A 15,945-nucleotide genomic window follows, 5' to 3' on the forward strand; every position below is an offset into this window, starting at 1 on the left:
TGGGAAAACTTCTGTCACTGACAATTTAAAGGGCATACAGCCAACATTATGTCAATTTGCCGTTACGCTGGTATTTATGACTTTATTGAATTAGGGCAGAAAGTCTGCGGTGGGTCGAGATGTTTGGGGCAGGAGGGGAGAAGAGGGGGAGGAGAAAAATAACAGAAAGAAAGCAAGTGACCAGTTATGAGTGAAGATGGAAATTCATGACTTATTTTTGTTTCAAATGTGTTTCCATCCACATATGGTCCTTGTTTTGGCCTATATACCCAGAATATCAGAGGTGACCCATGACCCGGCTTCTCAGACTGACATGATTTTGCCTGTCTCGCTCTGAGGTCTCTGTGACCCCCGTGTCCCTGAAGTTCAGGGGTCACCTCCAGGGAGCAGCAAATTAACCCAATGTGTCAGACCTGGTATGACACCATGTTCACCCGAGCCCTGTTGTTTTAATATTCTATTCTGTAACACTTGTATTTGATGTTAACTCGTCCTACTCTGGGACCATTTCCCCTCTTTTAATCTTGCTCATCCCACCCCACCACACAGCAATCAGTTTCTTCTAATTCTTTTCTCTCTTTCTTTTTGCCCTTCTCTGACATCTTCCTTTCTGCTGAAAAGGATCTCTCTGTCTGATCTCCCTCTCCCACCATTACTTTCTCAAACCAAATCCTTCTCTCCCTCTCTGTCTCTCTCTCTGTCTCTCTCTCTGTCTCCCTGCGGTTAAAGACGTTTCAGTTCAGCTGTCACAAATTATGTTCGCCTGCCCAGCTGTCAAAACAGGGGGGTGTCCCTTTCATTCCACCTCACATACTACGAAAGGAGATGGGAGGGAGGAGGGCTTTAATGCTTGTGTTTGGACACAAGCAATTATCTCTAATTATTGTTTTTCTTTTCAGTTTCCCTGTCCCAATGGAGGTCCGACGAGACGAACACGCAATAATCCACTCCAGTCGTCCAGGATCAGTGGGCCTTCGGAGTCCGGGCTCGGTCCTGGGACTCTGTGGCTTTCATCTCAATGTGAGTCAGGAATTGATTCAAACATGGAGTGAAGGGAGAATTAACCCCTGGGACCCAGCTTTCAATGGGCTCAGCTAAGAGATTATATGTGTTGATGGCAGGCTTTTATATGCACTGGCCTTTCAAAACTTCAGCTGTTAAATCAAGGCACCACAGTCAGGATCTTCACCTTTACATCTTCAGTGTATCCATGCCCGCCCCCCTTTCCAACCTGGCACCTTGTACTTCATCTACAAACTGTGTGTGTGTGTGTGTGTGTGTGTGTGTGTGTGTGTGTGTGTGTGTGTGTAAGAGAGAGAAAGAGGGGATAACGCCTCCAATGACAGCACCTGCAACTTTCGCAAACTATACTGTACATGTTCTCAGCCAAAGGGCTCTCGTCAGACTGCCACTGGGAGTTTATATTCAATGTGCAGCTTCAGATTCCCATGACCATGGAGCCTTTGGGAGTCGAGCTCTTTTTCAGTGTATGTGAAGTTATGCAGAGTACCGCTTAAAAGTAAATGCACACAAACATGACGAGAGGCTCAGAAACACGCATCATCATCCCTGAGATTGTAATTCCTTTGCGTTTGGAGCTGACATCTTTGGTGGTCCACGCAAGCTTCTAAAGGACGGCGAAGGGGGGGGGTTGAAAAACAAGGAAAATCCTGTCCTTCTTCACAGACTCTTGCAACATGTTGCATGCATCCTTTCATTTCAACATGCATGCCAAACCCCAAAGGATGTTTTTGGCAAAACAGAAAACTGCAGGTCTCGAATATGACTGACATATAGGAACGTCAAGCTGAGGAAGAAAACAAATGGTGAGAAAACAAATGAGTTAAAGCAACAGATCGCTGTAAATAACACAAGGTCAAAAATAGCAAGTCTGGACTTATTACCCTTATTTTGCGCATGACCTTTGTCACGTGGTATTGCTCACAATCCGCCAAACACTCCCTGCTGAGACTGTTTGTATGCATACAAAGTGACAAATTAAAGGAAAAACAACTGGTGGAAGTCTTGGAAGTCTGCTGGTGGAATGGAATGATAAATGTGAAAAGATGTTCCCTATCTGGTGCTAACTTGTTCGTCCAAATATCTCCCTTTGGTACTCAGACTTGTTGAAATCTGGTGATTTCAAAGGCCAAAACACAGGAGTTACATCATTTTCAGCCTCATCAAACCCGTTAATAACCCTTTGGGAATTTTCATCCAGGAGAAGCAATCACTCCCATCAGGACCAAAGTTATTCATCACAGGAAAAAGATGATTGTTCAGGACTTTGTATTGATCTGAAGTTACTATTCCCTCTTAAGGGAACAAGTGGATGTAACTCATGGCAGTAAATTGCCCTGAAGTGGGTAACAGAGACATCACACTGTACACAATCACACCAGCATCTAAGAGTTTCAGTTGTGTGCCATTTCAGAGCAATGACATGCAGTGTCAAAGTAAAGCCATTCCCATTTCTTTTACACTGAGATAAACGTTGCACTTCATTATAGATAATGTTGACCAGAAGACATAAAGCTAGACACTCTAAAGAGCAATTGTTTGAGTTGTTTGTGGCTTTTGATACTGCATTAGGTAGCTACTGCAGTTCACCAACGACACTTATGAGTTGGCCCTGCATCACAAAGCCACTGGCACAGATTTCTATATGAAAAAATTGTAAAAGCTAAATTAAATATGAAATTCTGGCTTAATTCTACACTGGTTGCAATCCATGTTTCTGTACACATAGATTAGGGCTCCACAGTGTGGCGTTAACAGTGATTATGTTATGATATGGTTAATAACAATAATAATGTTTTCTCATATCATTGGATTTCTATATGCCAGTATAAAAACCATATCATTTTCTGCCATGGTTACTGGTGCAGTGTCAAGTACTAGAGTTTTGGTTCTTGCTTTGATTGATAAGAATTGATATCATTTATCATGTTTCTAAGTGTTCACATTGCCTCCGTGTCTCCTCTGTTTTGTTTCTGCATTAGCTTCCATGTCTTCTCTCGTCCTTTCTTATCTATCCCTCACTTGAGGTCTCTCTCCTATTTAACGATAACATTTCATCATTAATTTGTTCCACTTTTATGCACACAATTAATATCTTTACATGTAGTATTTGCTAGTATTGCTAGTATTTGAAACACGACTTGCTTGAAATTTCTGAATTGACAGAAGTATGGGTTTCTATCTCAGATTACTCTATAAAGACAGAAGGTTATGCTGTATCTAAAAACTATGATGACAAACCCAAACCTCTGGATTTGGCCACAGTATTATGTAAATGTCCAAATGTAATGTATATTAACAGACCACCAACGTAAGTATATACTGTGTATTTGCACATGTAGGAGTGAACGCTGCTTTTAGTGTGGAATAATTTTGCCTGTGAAAGTCATCTGTATTACTGGAAACCACTAAAGTGAGCTCGACCTCATCAAGATATGAGCTTTCCATGTGTTTGATAGACTGAGACCCAAATCCATCCGTTGGGTTTTTCCTTGCTGAGCAAAATTGACATTCATGGAGCGAATGGCTGATAGACACTTATGAGGCAACAAATTTTTTGATGAAATTCTCTCCTTTTTTATGTAGATCCTGATAAATCATGCTTTTTTTTAGTGGCTACTTTGGGGAAGTAGGAAAAAAGTGACAAAAGAAAATGCAGTCTGTGATCGCCTTATTAAGGTTATATGCTAAACATGCTCACAAACACAGCCTATTGACACATTCCACACACAGAGCAATATTAACTTTGACTTTAAGTCATATTTGTCGCAACCCCATTAGCTTAAGCAATAACTCTGCATTTCGAGGCCAAAAGCAAGACAAGTGTTACAGACATTTATGTTAAAATTCCAAATTTTATACCAGGAAGTAAAGTGCTATTAATTTTTTTTTCTTTCTAAAGCTTAGCATTTGCATTATTAGGAATATATCCTCACAGTAGGACACCTATGCAGGCTGCCCTATTTGGTAGCTTTAAGCTAAGCTTCACCCTTTTTCTGCTGTCATTTATTCTACTCATTCAAGACATTTGCACTCTATTTTTGAGAGTGAAATTTAAATATTTTATTTGTATGTTAGGTAACACTACTTAGCAGGTATCCATATCTAGGAGATGCACCTATAATATGAATCTACTTTGCAAGCGAGGCCTGTTAGCATTAGCCGATAAGTTAGCACTCCACCTTCTTATAACAGTTCTAAGATTACCCTTGGCTTTGAAAAAACAAAGAAAGAAACCACCAGTATGTTCAGTTTCAAGGCTTCTTAATGCGATATGACGTTCCAATTGGTTATGCCACAGAGACAATGTTCATCTTTTATATACAGTCTATAGAGAACATTTGACTTTATCAAATTTTAGTGTAGCTACTGCTCTTTGATGTTGCTAAGATAGAGGCAGTGGGTTTGTCTTTTTTCTTTTGCTGAGAAAAAAAAGATGTAAAACTGTGTAGAGCTGAAGGAATCTGCACTGCTTGAAAGGGGAACAACTGAGGATTCTTTTTTTCATGTTTGCCAATCAAGATGCCTCACACATATGGCCGTTCCTTAAGGTCATAATTGACCCATGTGATTCTGAGGTTGGTGCTGTTATGTCCCCCCCACCCCACCCTCCACCCACGTCATCACATTGTTCCAAAGGTGGCACCTCTTGGCCAGTGTCACATCCACCCCCCTTGCCTCTCCCTCCTCTAATTCTTCTCTCCTATGGTCTGATCCACTCTTTTTTTGTGTCCCCTGTCTATAGCACAGACATTACATGGCAAATCTCTATTGTCCGGCCTCGGGCTCTGTGTAATCTCTCTTGTCAAAGGGAATATTCAGCGATTAGTCCCCTGCGAATTACAAGGGGCGATCAGCATGTCTGTTTAGCCCTCATTAACTGCAAACAGGGCTTCATCAGAACCACCCACATTACAAGGACCTTCAACCTCTCACCCCTGACACCTGGAACTTTCACATCTTAGCTCCCAGACCGTAGATTTCTTTCTGACACTCTTCTTTTTTTGTGTCTTCTTGAGGCATCAGTGTGAGACGGTGCAATTGGCAGTTTGAAAGGAGATAAAAGTTCCTTCTGCCAAAGACCTGCATCCTTCCAGAAACTGGCATCTAAGTGGCATCATGAAGAAATGAGCAGGTTGTGCCCGTAGTTGCAACACTAGCAGCCGTTTCCCCCCCTTTTAGAACTGCTTTGACAGTGTTATGAGAACACTAGGTAAAGTGTCATTCAGCAACTTGACATAAGGGCTCCGTGTCGTGTTATCTCAGGACCACCCATCCTTGACATAAGTTGGACAAACAGAAGAGTTTTATAGGAGTAATATCTAGCAGATGGGGGTCAGCCACTGAGGAGGGCACATCAGAATGGGGTCACCTATGATGCTGGTCAACTGGTCATTTCTCCCATCCCATTAACCACCTGCGATCGGTATGTTTTGTCAGCTTTTCCCAAGTTTTAGGTTTCAATTGCTGTGCTTTGAAATCAAACACGCCCACCCCACACACACCCAGAAACAAAGCTTTCTCTGACAAACACATATAAACATTGTGCATGTGTATGTACAATGAAGCCCACGCTCATACATACGCACACACACTTATACACACAGACTGCAAAAAATATTTTTCATGCATTAAACACATCATTAATGCAAAATTTGCAGCCTAGTAGTAAACTAGTATAAAACCTACTGATAAGACAGTCATTGATAAGTACTTTGTAGTCATGATAGTAGAATGAGTGCAAGTAGTACAGATTATACACAACATATATAAACAGGAGATAAAGGATATAAAAAGGTCCAAAGGAGGACTCTAACTTTAATTAATATTTCACCTTCCAGTAAAACCTTTCTAAGAGATGACGTAGCATGCAGTTTGGATCCCTTGACTTTTAATTTGTAGCACCATAAGTTAAGCAACAGTTGATAGCATCAGCAATTAGATTACCATAAAATATTGATACAGACATTAATTTCTTCCTCAAAGAGCACAGGCAGGACGTTTGTACTTTTCTTACTACTGAGAAACTGTGATTTAGTTGAGTCTATGGCCTGATCAGAGTCTATGCAGGCCGCACACATGAAAGCTACAGTACTCGCTTGCAGTGAATTCACAAGACAATTACCTGCAGTATTCTCCCACAGGTGCAATTGAACATTTTAAAGTATTTTCACTAGTATAATTAACAGTAAAGCAGGTTATCACTACCATCAGGAAGTATCTTAAACAGTCTCGTGCTCCCGTGCTTGTGTAGCTACAGTGTTTTGGTTGCAATTTAAATAATGTCCTGACATTAGCATTTAGTGCAAAGCCCCATTGTGTCTAAGCACAGCTTTAGTGAGAGCTTCTAGCATAGCTGTACACTCTTGTGACATTCTTATCTTAGAAACATTATCTTTCAAAAGCATCTCTTTTTGATGGAACTAAAAAGTTTGTAATTTCTTTCTGAAACAATCTTTTCTGGTGGAAAAGATTTCTTTTACTGAAAGCCTGTAAAAAGACTGTAACACAATGCAGAACAATGTATTTCTGGTCAATGTATAAAACGATACCCTTCACTTGTCAGGTTTTATACAGTGCTGGCATTTTGTTTTCAAATTTTGAGTGAAGACAAGAGAAATGTAGCTAGAAATTAAAAATTTACAAGGTTAACATTAAGATCATTCTATATAAACCTACTCTAAACCTCAATGTGATGATCTCCTTTGCGCAAGCACTTGGTGATAGTGGGAAGGAAAAACTCCCTTTTAACAGGAAGACATTTCTGGCAGAACCAGGCTCAGCGATGGAGTCAGTCTTAAATGTTCTAACATTCTAGTCTCAGTTTTAGCTACATTCAGTTGTGTTTTTTCTTAAATACGTACAGATATTACTTCAACAAAATGATTCACTAAGACTTTTGTTAGAATTAACTGAACTGCTTTTCATTATGCTTTCACTGATGAGTTTAAGTGGAGGGCGTAAAATTTATTCCAAGTTTGTTCTTGTAAATGCCACTAACAATGCCAACATTTAATCTTTCATGCTGAAGATATTAATTTGCTGTCAGCAAGCATGGGGCCATCTTCCCCTGCTGCTTCATTATGTAATACTCTTTAAAAAGAAAAAGCCATTTTCAGCATGTTCCTTTAATTATGGGTTTCTTTGTTGCGATGTCCTCAGCGGAGATGAAACAGTATCAGGGAACAACCAATCAATAAAAATCCCTTGGTTACTATTAAAGTGACTAGTAGTGCTTAATCCATATGCACATGTCAGTAGGTCTTTTACTCTTATTTTTGCGGTCTTAACCAAACTTAAAGGTTAGAGCTTTTAAACAATTGGAGGCTTTGCTGTAACAAATTGAAACAGAGGCTACTGAGCAACTTATATTTCTCTGGTGCCAAACACAACAGTTAACATTCATCAGATTACGTTTGATTAATTGCATATAGTTTGTATTTATTTTGTATGGCTATGATTATTGCTGCTCTAACCTTCTGTGCGTATGACGAGCAGAATTAATGTGCGAGCAAGATGATGCTTTTGCTGCACTCATTGAGCATGTCAGCACATTTGGCTTGTTTGTGTTGGTTTACTAACTTTTGACTGGTCCAACTGGAGTTTTTTTGCATACTAGTAGCTGATACAATGGCTGGAAAAAAGGGTATCCAGGTCTTAAACTCTCTCCATGACACTGCTGCAATTTTCCAAAATGTTTTTATCCCTTCCATCTGTCCATAATTGTAGCTTTCGTACATGTATACCGAACAAACTAGTAAGCCCTGGATTTATTCTGATGACAATAACCAATAAAGTTATCTTGAGTTTTTCCATGTCCTTGTTCAAATGACTCACAGCAAAGTTGTTGATGCCTTTAGTAGATAGATAAGGTTGTGAAATATTCGAAGCCCCAATCAGTGTCATCTCTTGGCTCGGAAACATCTTCATCTGCATCACAGTTGCAGTACTGTGTGATGAATGATATCACCTTTGGCTTGGTTAATCTTCTGGAGCTCATTTTTTGAGAATGTCTCTCAGAAACATGTTGCACATAAAAAATTTGAAAAACAGCTTCTGAAGTAGAAGAATTTATAACCGCCCATCTGCTTTACACACACATATGTGCTCGAAAACACTTGGCCGTGTTACAACTGCATCTGGGGGTTTTTCACAGTTGTTGTATTTACAGAGCATCACTTTTTCGCCATAGCTATAGATCATGTTCTTCGCAACCTGCTCTCCCAATTCATCACATACTGATGTTTTGTTAGGACTTGTAGACATCCCATTGTAGCTCACTGGTTATCCTTTTTTACAAGAGATTTTCAATATGTTGAGCAGTCTGATAGAGTCAATTTGAGGCTAAAAGAAATAGCATGAGACCATGGGCAGGTTTACTGTCACTGTAATTAAAGGGGCATAGGTAAAGTTTACCTTTTCATGTATGCTAAATGTGTAAAGATTGTGTACTTAAACCTAAAACTTAATTTTCCCTTCAAACCTAACTAATCAAAGAGCTGGAAAAAAGGCAAAGTCAACATTGAAAACAATGTGCTGTTAGGTAGGGTTTTCTGAACAAGCAGCCATGAAAGAATTTGAGTCTAGGTTTTCAGGACAGACTGTATATAAAAGGTGTATGAAGCCCCTATGTTGTCTTTGAATGATTTAAGGAGCCTGGTTCTGAAGCCTCAAGTTGAGCAGTTTGAGTGTCATCATCTTGTTGAAACTTGACGAGACGAGCAAGACGAAGCCAACAACTTCTCGCTCTTATTGTGATTTCTCAGTCATAACCCTAAAGCATACTCTGATTTACTGTCTGTTTTACAATAAACTGGGCCATAATTTACTAAATGAATGCCATGCTGTGTTAAACAGGACTTGAAACTAAAGATTCAGAAAATAAATTCACCAGGATTGAGTTTACTGGAGTCATAAATCAAGTTTATAGTAGGCTTATTTTCTCATAGACAGCTATACAATCTAACTTCTTCTACAACCACAGGAGTCGACCCCTGCTGGACACTAGATAAAATACAGATTTAAGGCACTTGCACAGTGGCCTGAATTTTCACAACTGAAGGTTCACACACACACACACACACACACACACACACACACACACACACACACACACACACACACACACACACACACACACACACACAGTTACAATAACAGTATATATGTATCTATATATTTTTTTCAAAATTGTGATGTAATAAATGTAGCACATCTGTCATGAAACATGCAACAGATTGTATCAGCACTGTACACACAATTCAGATTAAAATGTTTACATTTATGATACACAAAAATTTAAAATGCTGAATTTTCTCAAAGCAATCTGCAGCATGAGTGATTAGCAGGCAACATAATGAAAGCAAAGAGTCACCTATTCTGATACGCAACAGTATGAAGCGTATACGAATTTTTTCATCAGAGAAAACAAAAATCTGTGTCAGTATTTATCTACGTGTGTGGCTGGGTTAAAAGCCGATTGCAACAATTTGGGTGCTCTGCTCATGAGAACTTAGTTGAGAACCATAGCCTCACTGCGTGCATCGCATGTAAGACCACACTTGAAGCCCTTGCCCCAGCCCAAATCTCTGCTCTGCTCTATATCGATTATTCCCATAAAATGTTATTATGACGCTAATTGTCCTCCTGTACTTCACATCAGGTTTCCAGCATATGAAAGTCAATAAAATGTGGTATTTGTGGGCTTGAGGATAAATCCACTTCAATATAAATGATCTAACATCCCCTTCATTTATTACCTAGATTGTACGGTGTTCACTACTGAAATATCAGCATGATTTGTGTGAACATTTTAAAGCCTTCTGGCTTAAAAAATGATCGATTTTACCCCCATAGCAAGGGCGTGTGAGAGTCTCTTTAAGCCAAATGCGCGCAAAGTAATGGTTGTGGTGCAGCATAAGTAGTTAATGCTCACTTATCTGAGCACGATAAAAGTAGATAAAAGTGTCGATTATTATGTCGAAGTATTATTTAAAAGGCAGCATGCAGGCGTATGGTGAGTGGCTAAAAAGATAAAAGTAATAATCACTAAGAACTATCATCTGTTTGATTAACGGTGAAAGTACTACACTAACTTATTGAAGAATTTTGCAACATCCTTTGTTGAAAAAACTGAACGTTTTAGTATTTAGGAAGCCAGATCTGCTGTGTGCCTCCCTGATCAAGACATTGGATGGTAAACAGTTCCAGCCTCGTCCCGGAGCTCAAGATTGTTGCAGTAAAAATGGCACGGAGAATGTGAGCTGTGAGCGCCCCAGCTGAGAGCCACTGTAGATGAGAGATGTCAGATGTAGGGCGCAAACCGCAGAGTGTGGGACCATGTGGGGCAGACCACCCATGAGCGTGCCTCCCCCATTTTCCCCTGGCTGCATCTGGAAGAGACACAATGCCGGAGCATGGGAATCCAGCTCCTGCCATTAGCCGTGGAACTGGTCCTTAAACTGTGGGGATATATTTGGTTTAGCACATGAGGAGAGGCTGCCTTGACTTTCGGCGTGCACACTGGGTTTTAGGTTGTACTTGTGTTTAATGCCGCTCTGAGCCTTTATTTGTTGAAGGAAAGTCCCCTGAGAGTTGGTGGCATGTGATATTGAGACTGATGCAACCTTGAAGACAGATAGGAGGTAAAATATTACTGGTTTTAGGACAAAAATGCCCGAGTTAAATGAGAGAGCTTTAATTCTAAATGTGATTGGCACTACTGCTTACTACTCTAACCCTTGCACGTTAGACCTCAGCACCGAGTTACACATTTGAATCAAATGTTTTAAACGTGAGCTTTATCGAGTAACCAGATGACATAAATAGATAGCAAATGATTTGTTGCAACCGAACCTTTATCATCCTCACCTAGCACCACTTTCAGCTGTGTTTAAGAAAAAAAAGAAGACTTTTGTTAAACACTTTGGAACACAAACCTGACGCATTCGGCTGGGATGTTTAGGTTAAGTAACCCCCTGGGTTAATAAACTAAACAAAGGTAAACCGTGCAAAATGGCTGCAATGAAAGCCAGGCTAAGTAAACGAAGCAGAGTTTACAAGATACAAGAGGCTGGGACTGCATGCGTGAAACGTTAACGCGAAACACGTGATGAATGTGTTTTTACTCTAATAAAGAGACTCCGAGGGAGAATCCGGGTGAAGAAAAGATTATTGGGGGAAAAAAATCACATCATAAACCCACGTGTAGGGATGTTTTTATGCACTTGTAGCATATCCACATGTCCTGCCCTGGACTAATATTTCAATAATAGATGTTATCTGTGCCATATCATTTCATCAAATACTAAAGCTTTTGGTGTAAGTCTGGGTTCAGTTTTGCGGATTACTTTATGTCCGATCGCTAAATTGCTCACTAAGTCTCAGATGGGCATTTGGAGCATGAAGTGTCCAGGCACAACTTCTGGGAGCCGCTCTCAGTAAAAAGCTTGCAGCTGGTAGTTTTTTCCTTGATTTATATCTTATCTGAGAGATTATCTGTCAAGTCTTTGGAGAGTTTGTCTTCACTTTAGTTGAGTTATTGCGTTCAGGTTTTATCCTTTTTCAGTTTCGGTTGCCGAGGGGGGTGGGGGCAAATACAGAGCGTGGAGCAACTCCAGAAAAAATATGAACCCCAAGAACAACAAAAGGGTTCTTTTTAACTTCTTCAAACCACATCTCCCAATAAAAGCTGAACAAACATACCCTGCCACTTGCGAGCGGCTGCTGTCCAGCGAGTTTCACAGGAGAAAAAAAAAAAGGGGGGGGGGGGGGGGGGGGGCTCGCTTTCCAAAGGAGGGGGCTTATGGGTCTAATGAAAACTTCACCTTAACTGAAATAATAAAAAGCACACCACCCAAACACTGATGATTTGTTCTTTTTTTTCTGTAGTGTTTTCTCTGGGCCTCCGCTCATCACTCTCAAAGCAAGTTTAAACATTTTCGTTTTAGCCCGTGTTTTGTGGTCTGTTGATTCTTTGAGGGGAATACCGTGATGTCCATTTAGAAGATGTCGATTGCGCCACGAGCTACAGTAAACCGCATTTGTTGTCGGATGACTGATGGCTGCGAGAGGGGCTCAAAGCCTTGGAACAAACCGGGGACAGCTATCCCCCGAGCGCCTCCTTGGGAAGACAAAGCGGGTTTAGCGGAGGTATGAAACGGAGTGGCCTGTGAATGGTTACTGTTCAATTTGTATTTGGTTCCCCGCTGGTCACAGAGCTGAGATCAGAGCCGAAAGTGAAAACACATGGCGAGGGTCAGGGATCAGAGGACCGCCACACACAAGGCAGAAAAGAAGGGAAAAGGCAATGGGAACTTGTGTGAAGAAATGGATTGAATAAACAGAGTCTACAATCGCCTGCACCATATTATCCTATAATTTACACTGCATGGGAGCTTGGAAAACGTGGGCTGTTAAAGACGACCGTTGGTTTTCCACTGAAAAGTGGCATTCTGCGCCTCACGCCAATCAAAAAGCCAGGCATTATAGTCCCAGACAGGTTTTGAGTTCTTTTAGGCCTAATGTGTTTGTTTTCAATATCCCAGGGAAATGATTGCATCAGCAGAAAGCAATGCCTTCAGAAGTATCCGGCCTTTTGAAGTATCCAGCAGCAAAGCATACATTTAATTACATAATAACTCTGGAAATTGTATTTGTGCAATAAATAGTGCAGATTAAATATGGAAATAGAGATTTGGCTACAAAAAAAAGACCATACCATGACAAAACAAACTTCGGAGAGTGGCAAGGCCAAGAAAATAAGTAGAGATGAAGAATTAGACTGTTACTTTGGCCCAGGACTCAGCATCAGCTTTCCTCCCTCGACCCTGATGAATGTCAGCTCACTTCTTCCACCTCGCTTTAATTACTCCCCCCCCCCCCCCCCCAACATAGCACAGAACGAGCTCAGCAGGCAGTGAAAACAGTTCTCGAGTCTCTTGAAAGATGTCCTATTTTTTTCTTTTTTTCTGGAAGAACGCTGTTGCCAATTATTGCACATCAAAGCGCTTTTGCTCTGAATGCAATCATTCATCTTTCGGCCAACAGCTGGCCAAGAAGAACACATTATCACAGTTCAAGATCCTCTATATGGCAAAAAAGGCTGAGCAGAACGAAACGTGACGTCAGTGTTTGCAAAGAAACAGCTCGTCTGCTTTTATTAATTGTTGTGATTTAATTGCGCGGACAGAAAGAGGGAAACTCGCATTAGATGGCCAAACATTGGGCTTGCGCTGAGGCCTGGATGAAAAGGGAGTGTTGAGAAATGTTAGCAAAATATCATTAAACAATAGAAGAAAATCAGTTATTCTGCCACGCATTTTTGCATTCTGTGCTATTTAAGGCAGATCAACAATGTCCCCTTTATATTTCCTTTTTCCAAATTTCCACCCTCTCCACTGTGGAACTAGTTCAAAATGCTAATTGGAGACAGTGATGTCCTGTTTGAGGATGGAGCAGATTATTATGGCCTCTCATCTGTTTGGTTTGATGGGCATTGGTGGAGGTTATCCAGCCTTTGAATCTCACTGCTTATTTATCCAACAGCTGGGCAAATACCCACAGCCCTTCTGCATTAGGGCTCATTTTTAAACATTTATAGAAGACAGGGTCCAGTGTTTATGCCTCCATCTTCCTTCACATCTGCACTTAATATTATTTTGCAGACTTTGCGCAGAACAAGGGCTCAATCCTTTGTTATGACAGGAAGATATTTTGAACTTTTTGAGGATTAATACTGTTTGCTTTCCTGTTCACTCCCCTCAAAACAGCTCCAGGGTTCCAATAGGTTAGAGCCGAAATCCGTAACTGAATTTGGCAAGCCCAGCCGATGGGATATTGTTTTCAATTCATCTGCCACTTGCATTACTCAGCTGGGATACATTGCCTCTTTTTATCAGTCCCTTTTCTTCATTTTCCCTCCATCATGCTTATATTTTCCAGTTCACGTTCAGTGGAAATATGCATAGTTCCAGCTACGAGCAAATTTAGTGTCCATTTATAACTATAATGAAATCTACTTGGTCTCTTTCATAATCCGATCAATTTGTCATTATTGAAATTTATACTCCAGATGTTAACCTTTTCTTAGAAACAACTCTAGTTCCTGTTTTATTTTATAATGCACACAATCCATAGAAGGAGTTCAGTGAACACATAACCTTTGCACTGGGATAACTTGATAGTTTTAAATTATTTCTCACATGGAAACAGGAAGCAAATACAGCCCTACCATATCGTCGCTCTGAGGTCATCATCAGTGACAGCATCAAGCCTAGCCCTGAACCCTAACCCTAAGCGTATGTTTTAAAGACAAGCAACAACTTTTTTTTTAAAGAAACACTGTAAATAGATTTTGATGTGTGTCATTTAGAAAGAATATTTTCTGTGCCCCATTTTTGTTTATTGCCAAGACCTGAAAGAGCATTTTATTTTTAAAGAAAAAAAAAGACATATACTCTGATAGGATTTATCACTGATGATGACTTGAACCCGAGAGATTAAAAATTGTATGTTTGGCTGACCTGCTCATCTACCCCGACCTCCTCCCTGAGCAGACGGTCACCTTGTAAAAACTTTGACACTTCAGACACTTGCTAAAATGACTAAGCATAATTAACATTTCACAAAAACATAAATTAATATGAAAGTAGAAATACTTGGACGACCTAAAGAGCTGATCAGAGCTTGATTGATTTAACTGAACTTCAGCTGTGAGCTAATAACTGCAGTTTTCTTGGCGTCTAATGTGCCACTGGGCGCGCCACTGAAATAGCTACACTGATACAGTGTAGCAGTAGTAAGAGAGAGAGAGGCTGACTGAAAACACTGGAAAATATTAAATATTAAGCCTTGACTCTTTCAAAACAGAAAAATACATTGAGAAACCTGAGGACTGGATATTTATATATTTTACTCAAAATGGGGCCATGAATTACATAATGAATATAAATCTCTACTGAAGAACTGAACCCATAGATGTCATAATCACAGGACAGACTGGCACAAAAGCAGTGAGCGAAGTTGAGAGAGAGAGAGAAAGAGAGGAAGCACAAGACAGCAGGCCTGTGAGGACTATGACAATAAATAGGTATAAATAAATCAAGTAAGTAGGATCCTTTTTCATGAACTTCTATGTAAAGAAATCATCCTCTGCTGGCCATAAGAAAAAAAGCGCTTTCATATCACTTTCTCAAGTCTGTACTTTAAGTCCAACTGCCAGTGTTACATGTTTTTGGATGTTACTCCCACATTGATGGGTGCATCATACATCCAGCTTGCTTACCTGCTTCTCATGCAATTCATTTTTTGCAAAACTTTTTCTTAAGTATGAAATGCATTTTCTTTGTAAGAAAGCAGTAGAAACACAACCGGTAAATAAACAATCAGCAAGTGCAAAATGGATGTAAAATATGAAATAAGGTCACTGGCAGTGGCAATCCAGTTTCACCCCGCTTGTTTGAGTGTTTGTTTTAGTCCACTGTCATTGCTCTGATGAGAGTCCTTTCTAGCAGAAAGCTAAATGTTTTCATTTAGCAGCCCACTGTACGCCACTTTCCGAGTATCACCTGGTGGATATCAAATTGAAGCTAACAGCAGTGTCAGCACTGGCTTTACACTTGTTAAGAGGAACATGACTCAAAATGAATGCTGCTGTTTAAAAAGACCTATTAGGTTCATGATGATCTTATGGAAATGCTGATATGTTGCTGTTTCGATATATTACAGTAACGTGTGGCACTGGATGCTCTTTTTTTTAACATTATGGATGACAGGCCTACATTTAGTTGGCATCTATCATAGCAGAGCACCTTGCACAAACACCAACCAGAGGCCAAAATAACTGGCAACAGATATAACTGCATCAGAGGGAGAGGTACAAACTTTGATGACCCACTTGGTTGTTTTTTTTTCTGGGTCAGTATT

At 40.2% G+C, this 15,945-nt stretch overlaps 1 protein-coding gene across 1 annotated transcript in view; it reads left to right on the plus strand.

The window, feature by feature from the left end:
- The window catches only part of LOC308392762 (uncharacterized protein), a gene marked incomplete at its 3' end in the record, with an annotated part of 56,359 nt that overhangs the window by 12,324 nt on the left and 28,090 nt on the right, over window positions 1–15,945 (plus strand). Inside the window, exon 2 of the mRNA XM_080875963.1 lies at window positions 900–1,020. Within this exon, the coding sequence (XP_080732089.1) occupies window positions 900–1,020 (121 nt within the window). The remainder of the gene's footprint in view (window positions 1–899; window positions 1,021–15,945) is intronic.

This window comes from Rhamphochromis sp. 'chilingali', assembly GCF_963969265.1.
Source record: "Rhamphochromis sp. 'chilingali' genome assembly, chromosome: 2".
NCBI classification, from domain to species: Eukaryota; Metazoa; Chordata; class Actinopteri; order Cichliformes; family Cichlidae; genus Rhamphochromis; species Rhamphochromis sp. 'chilingali'.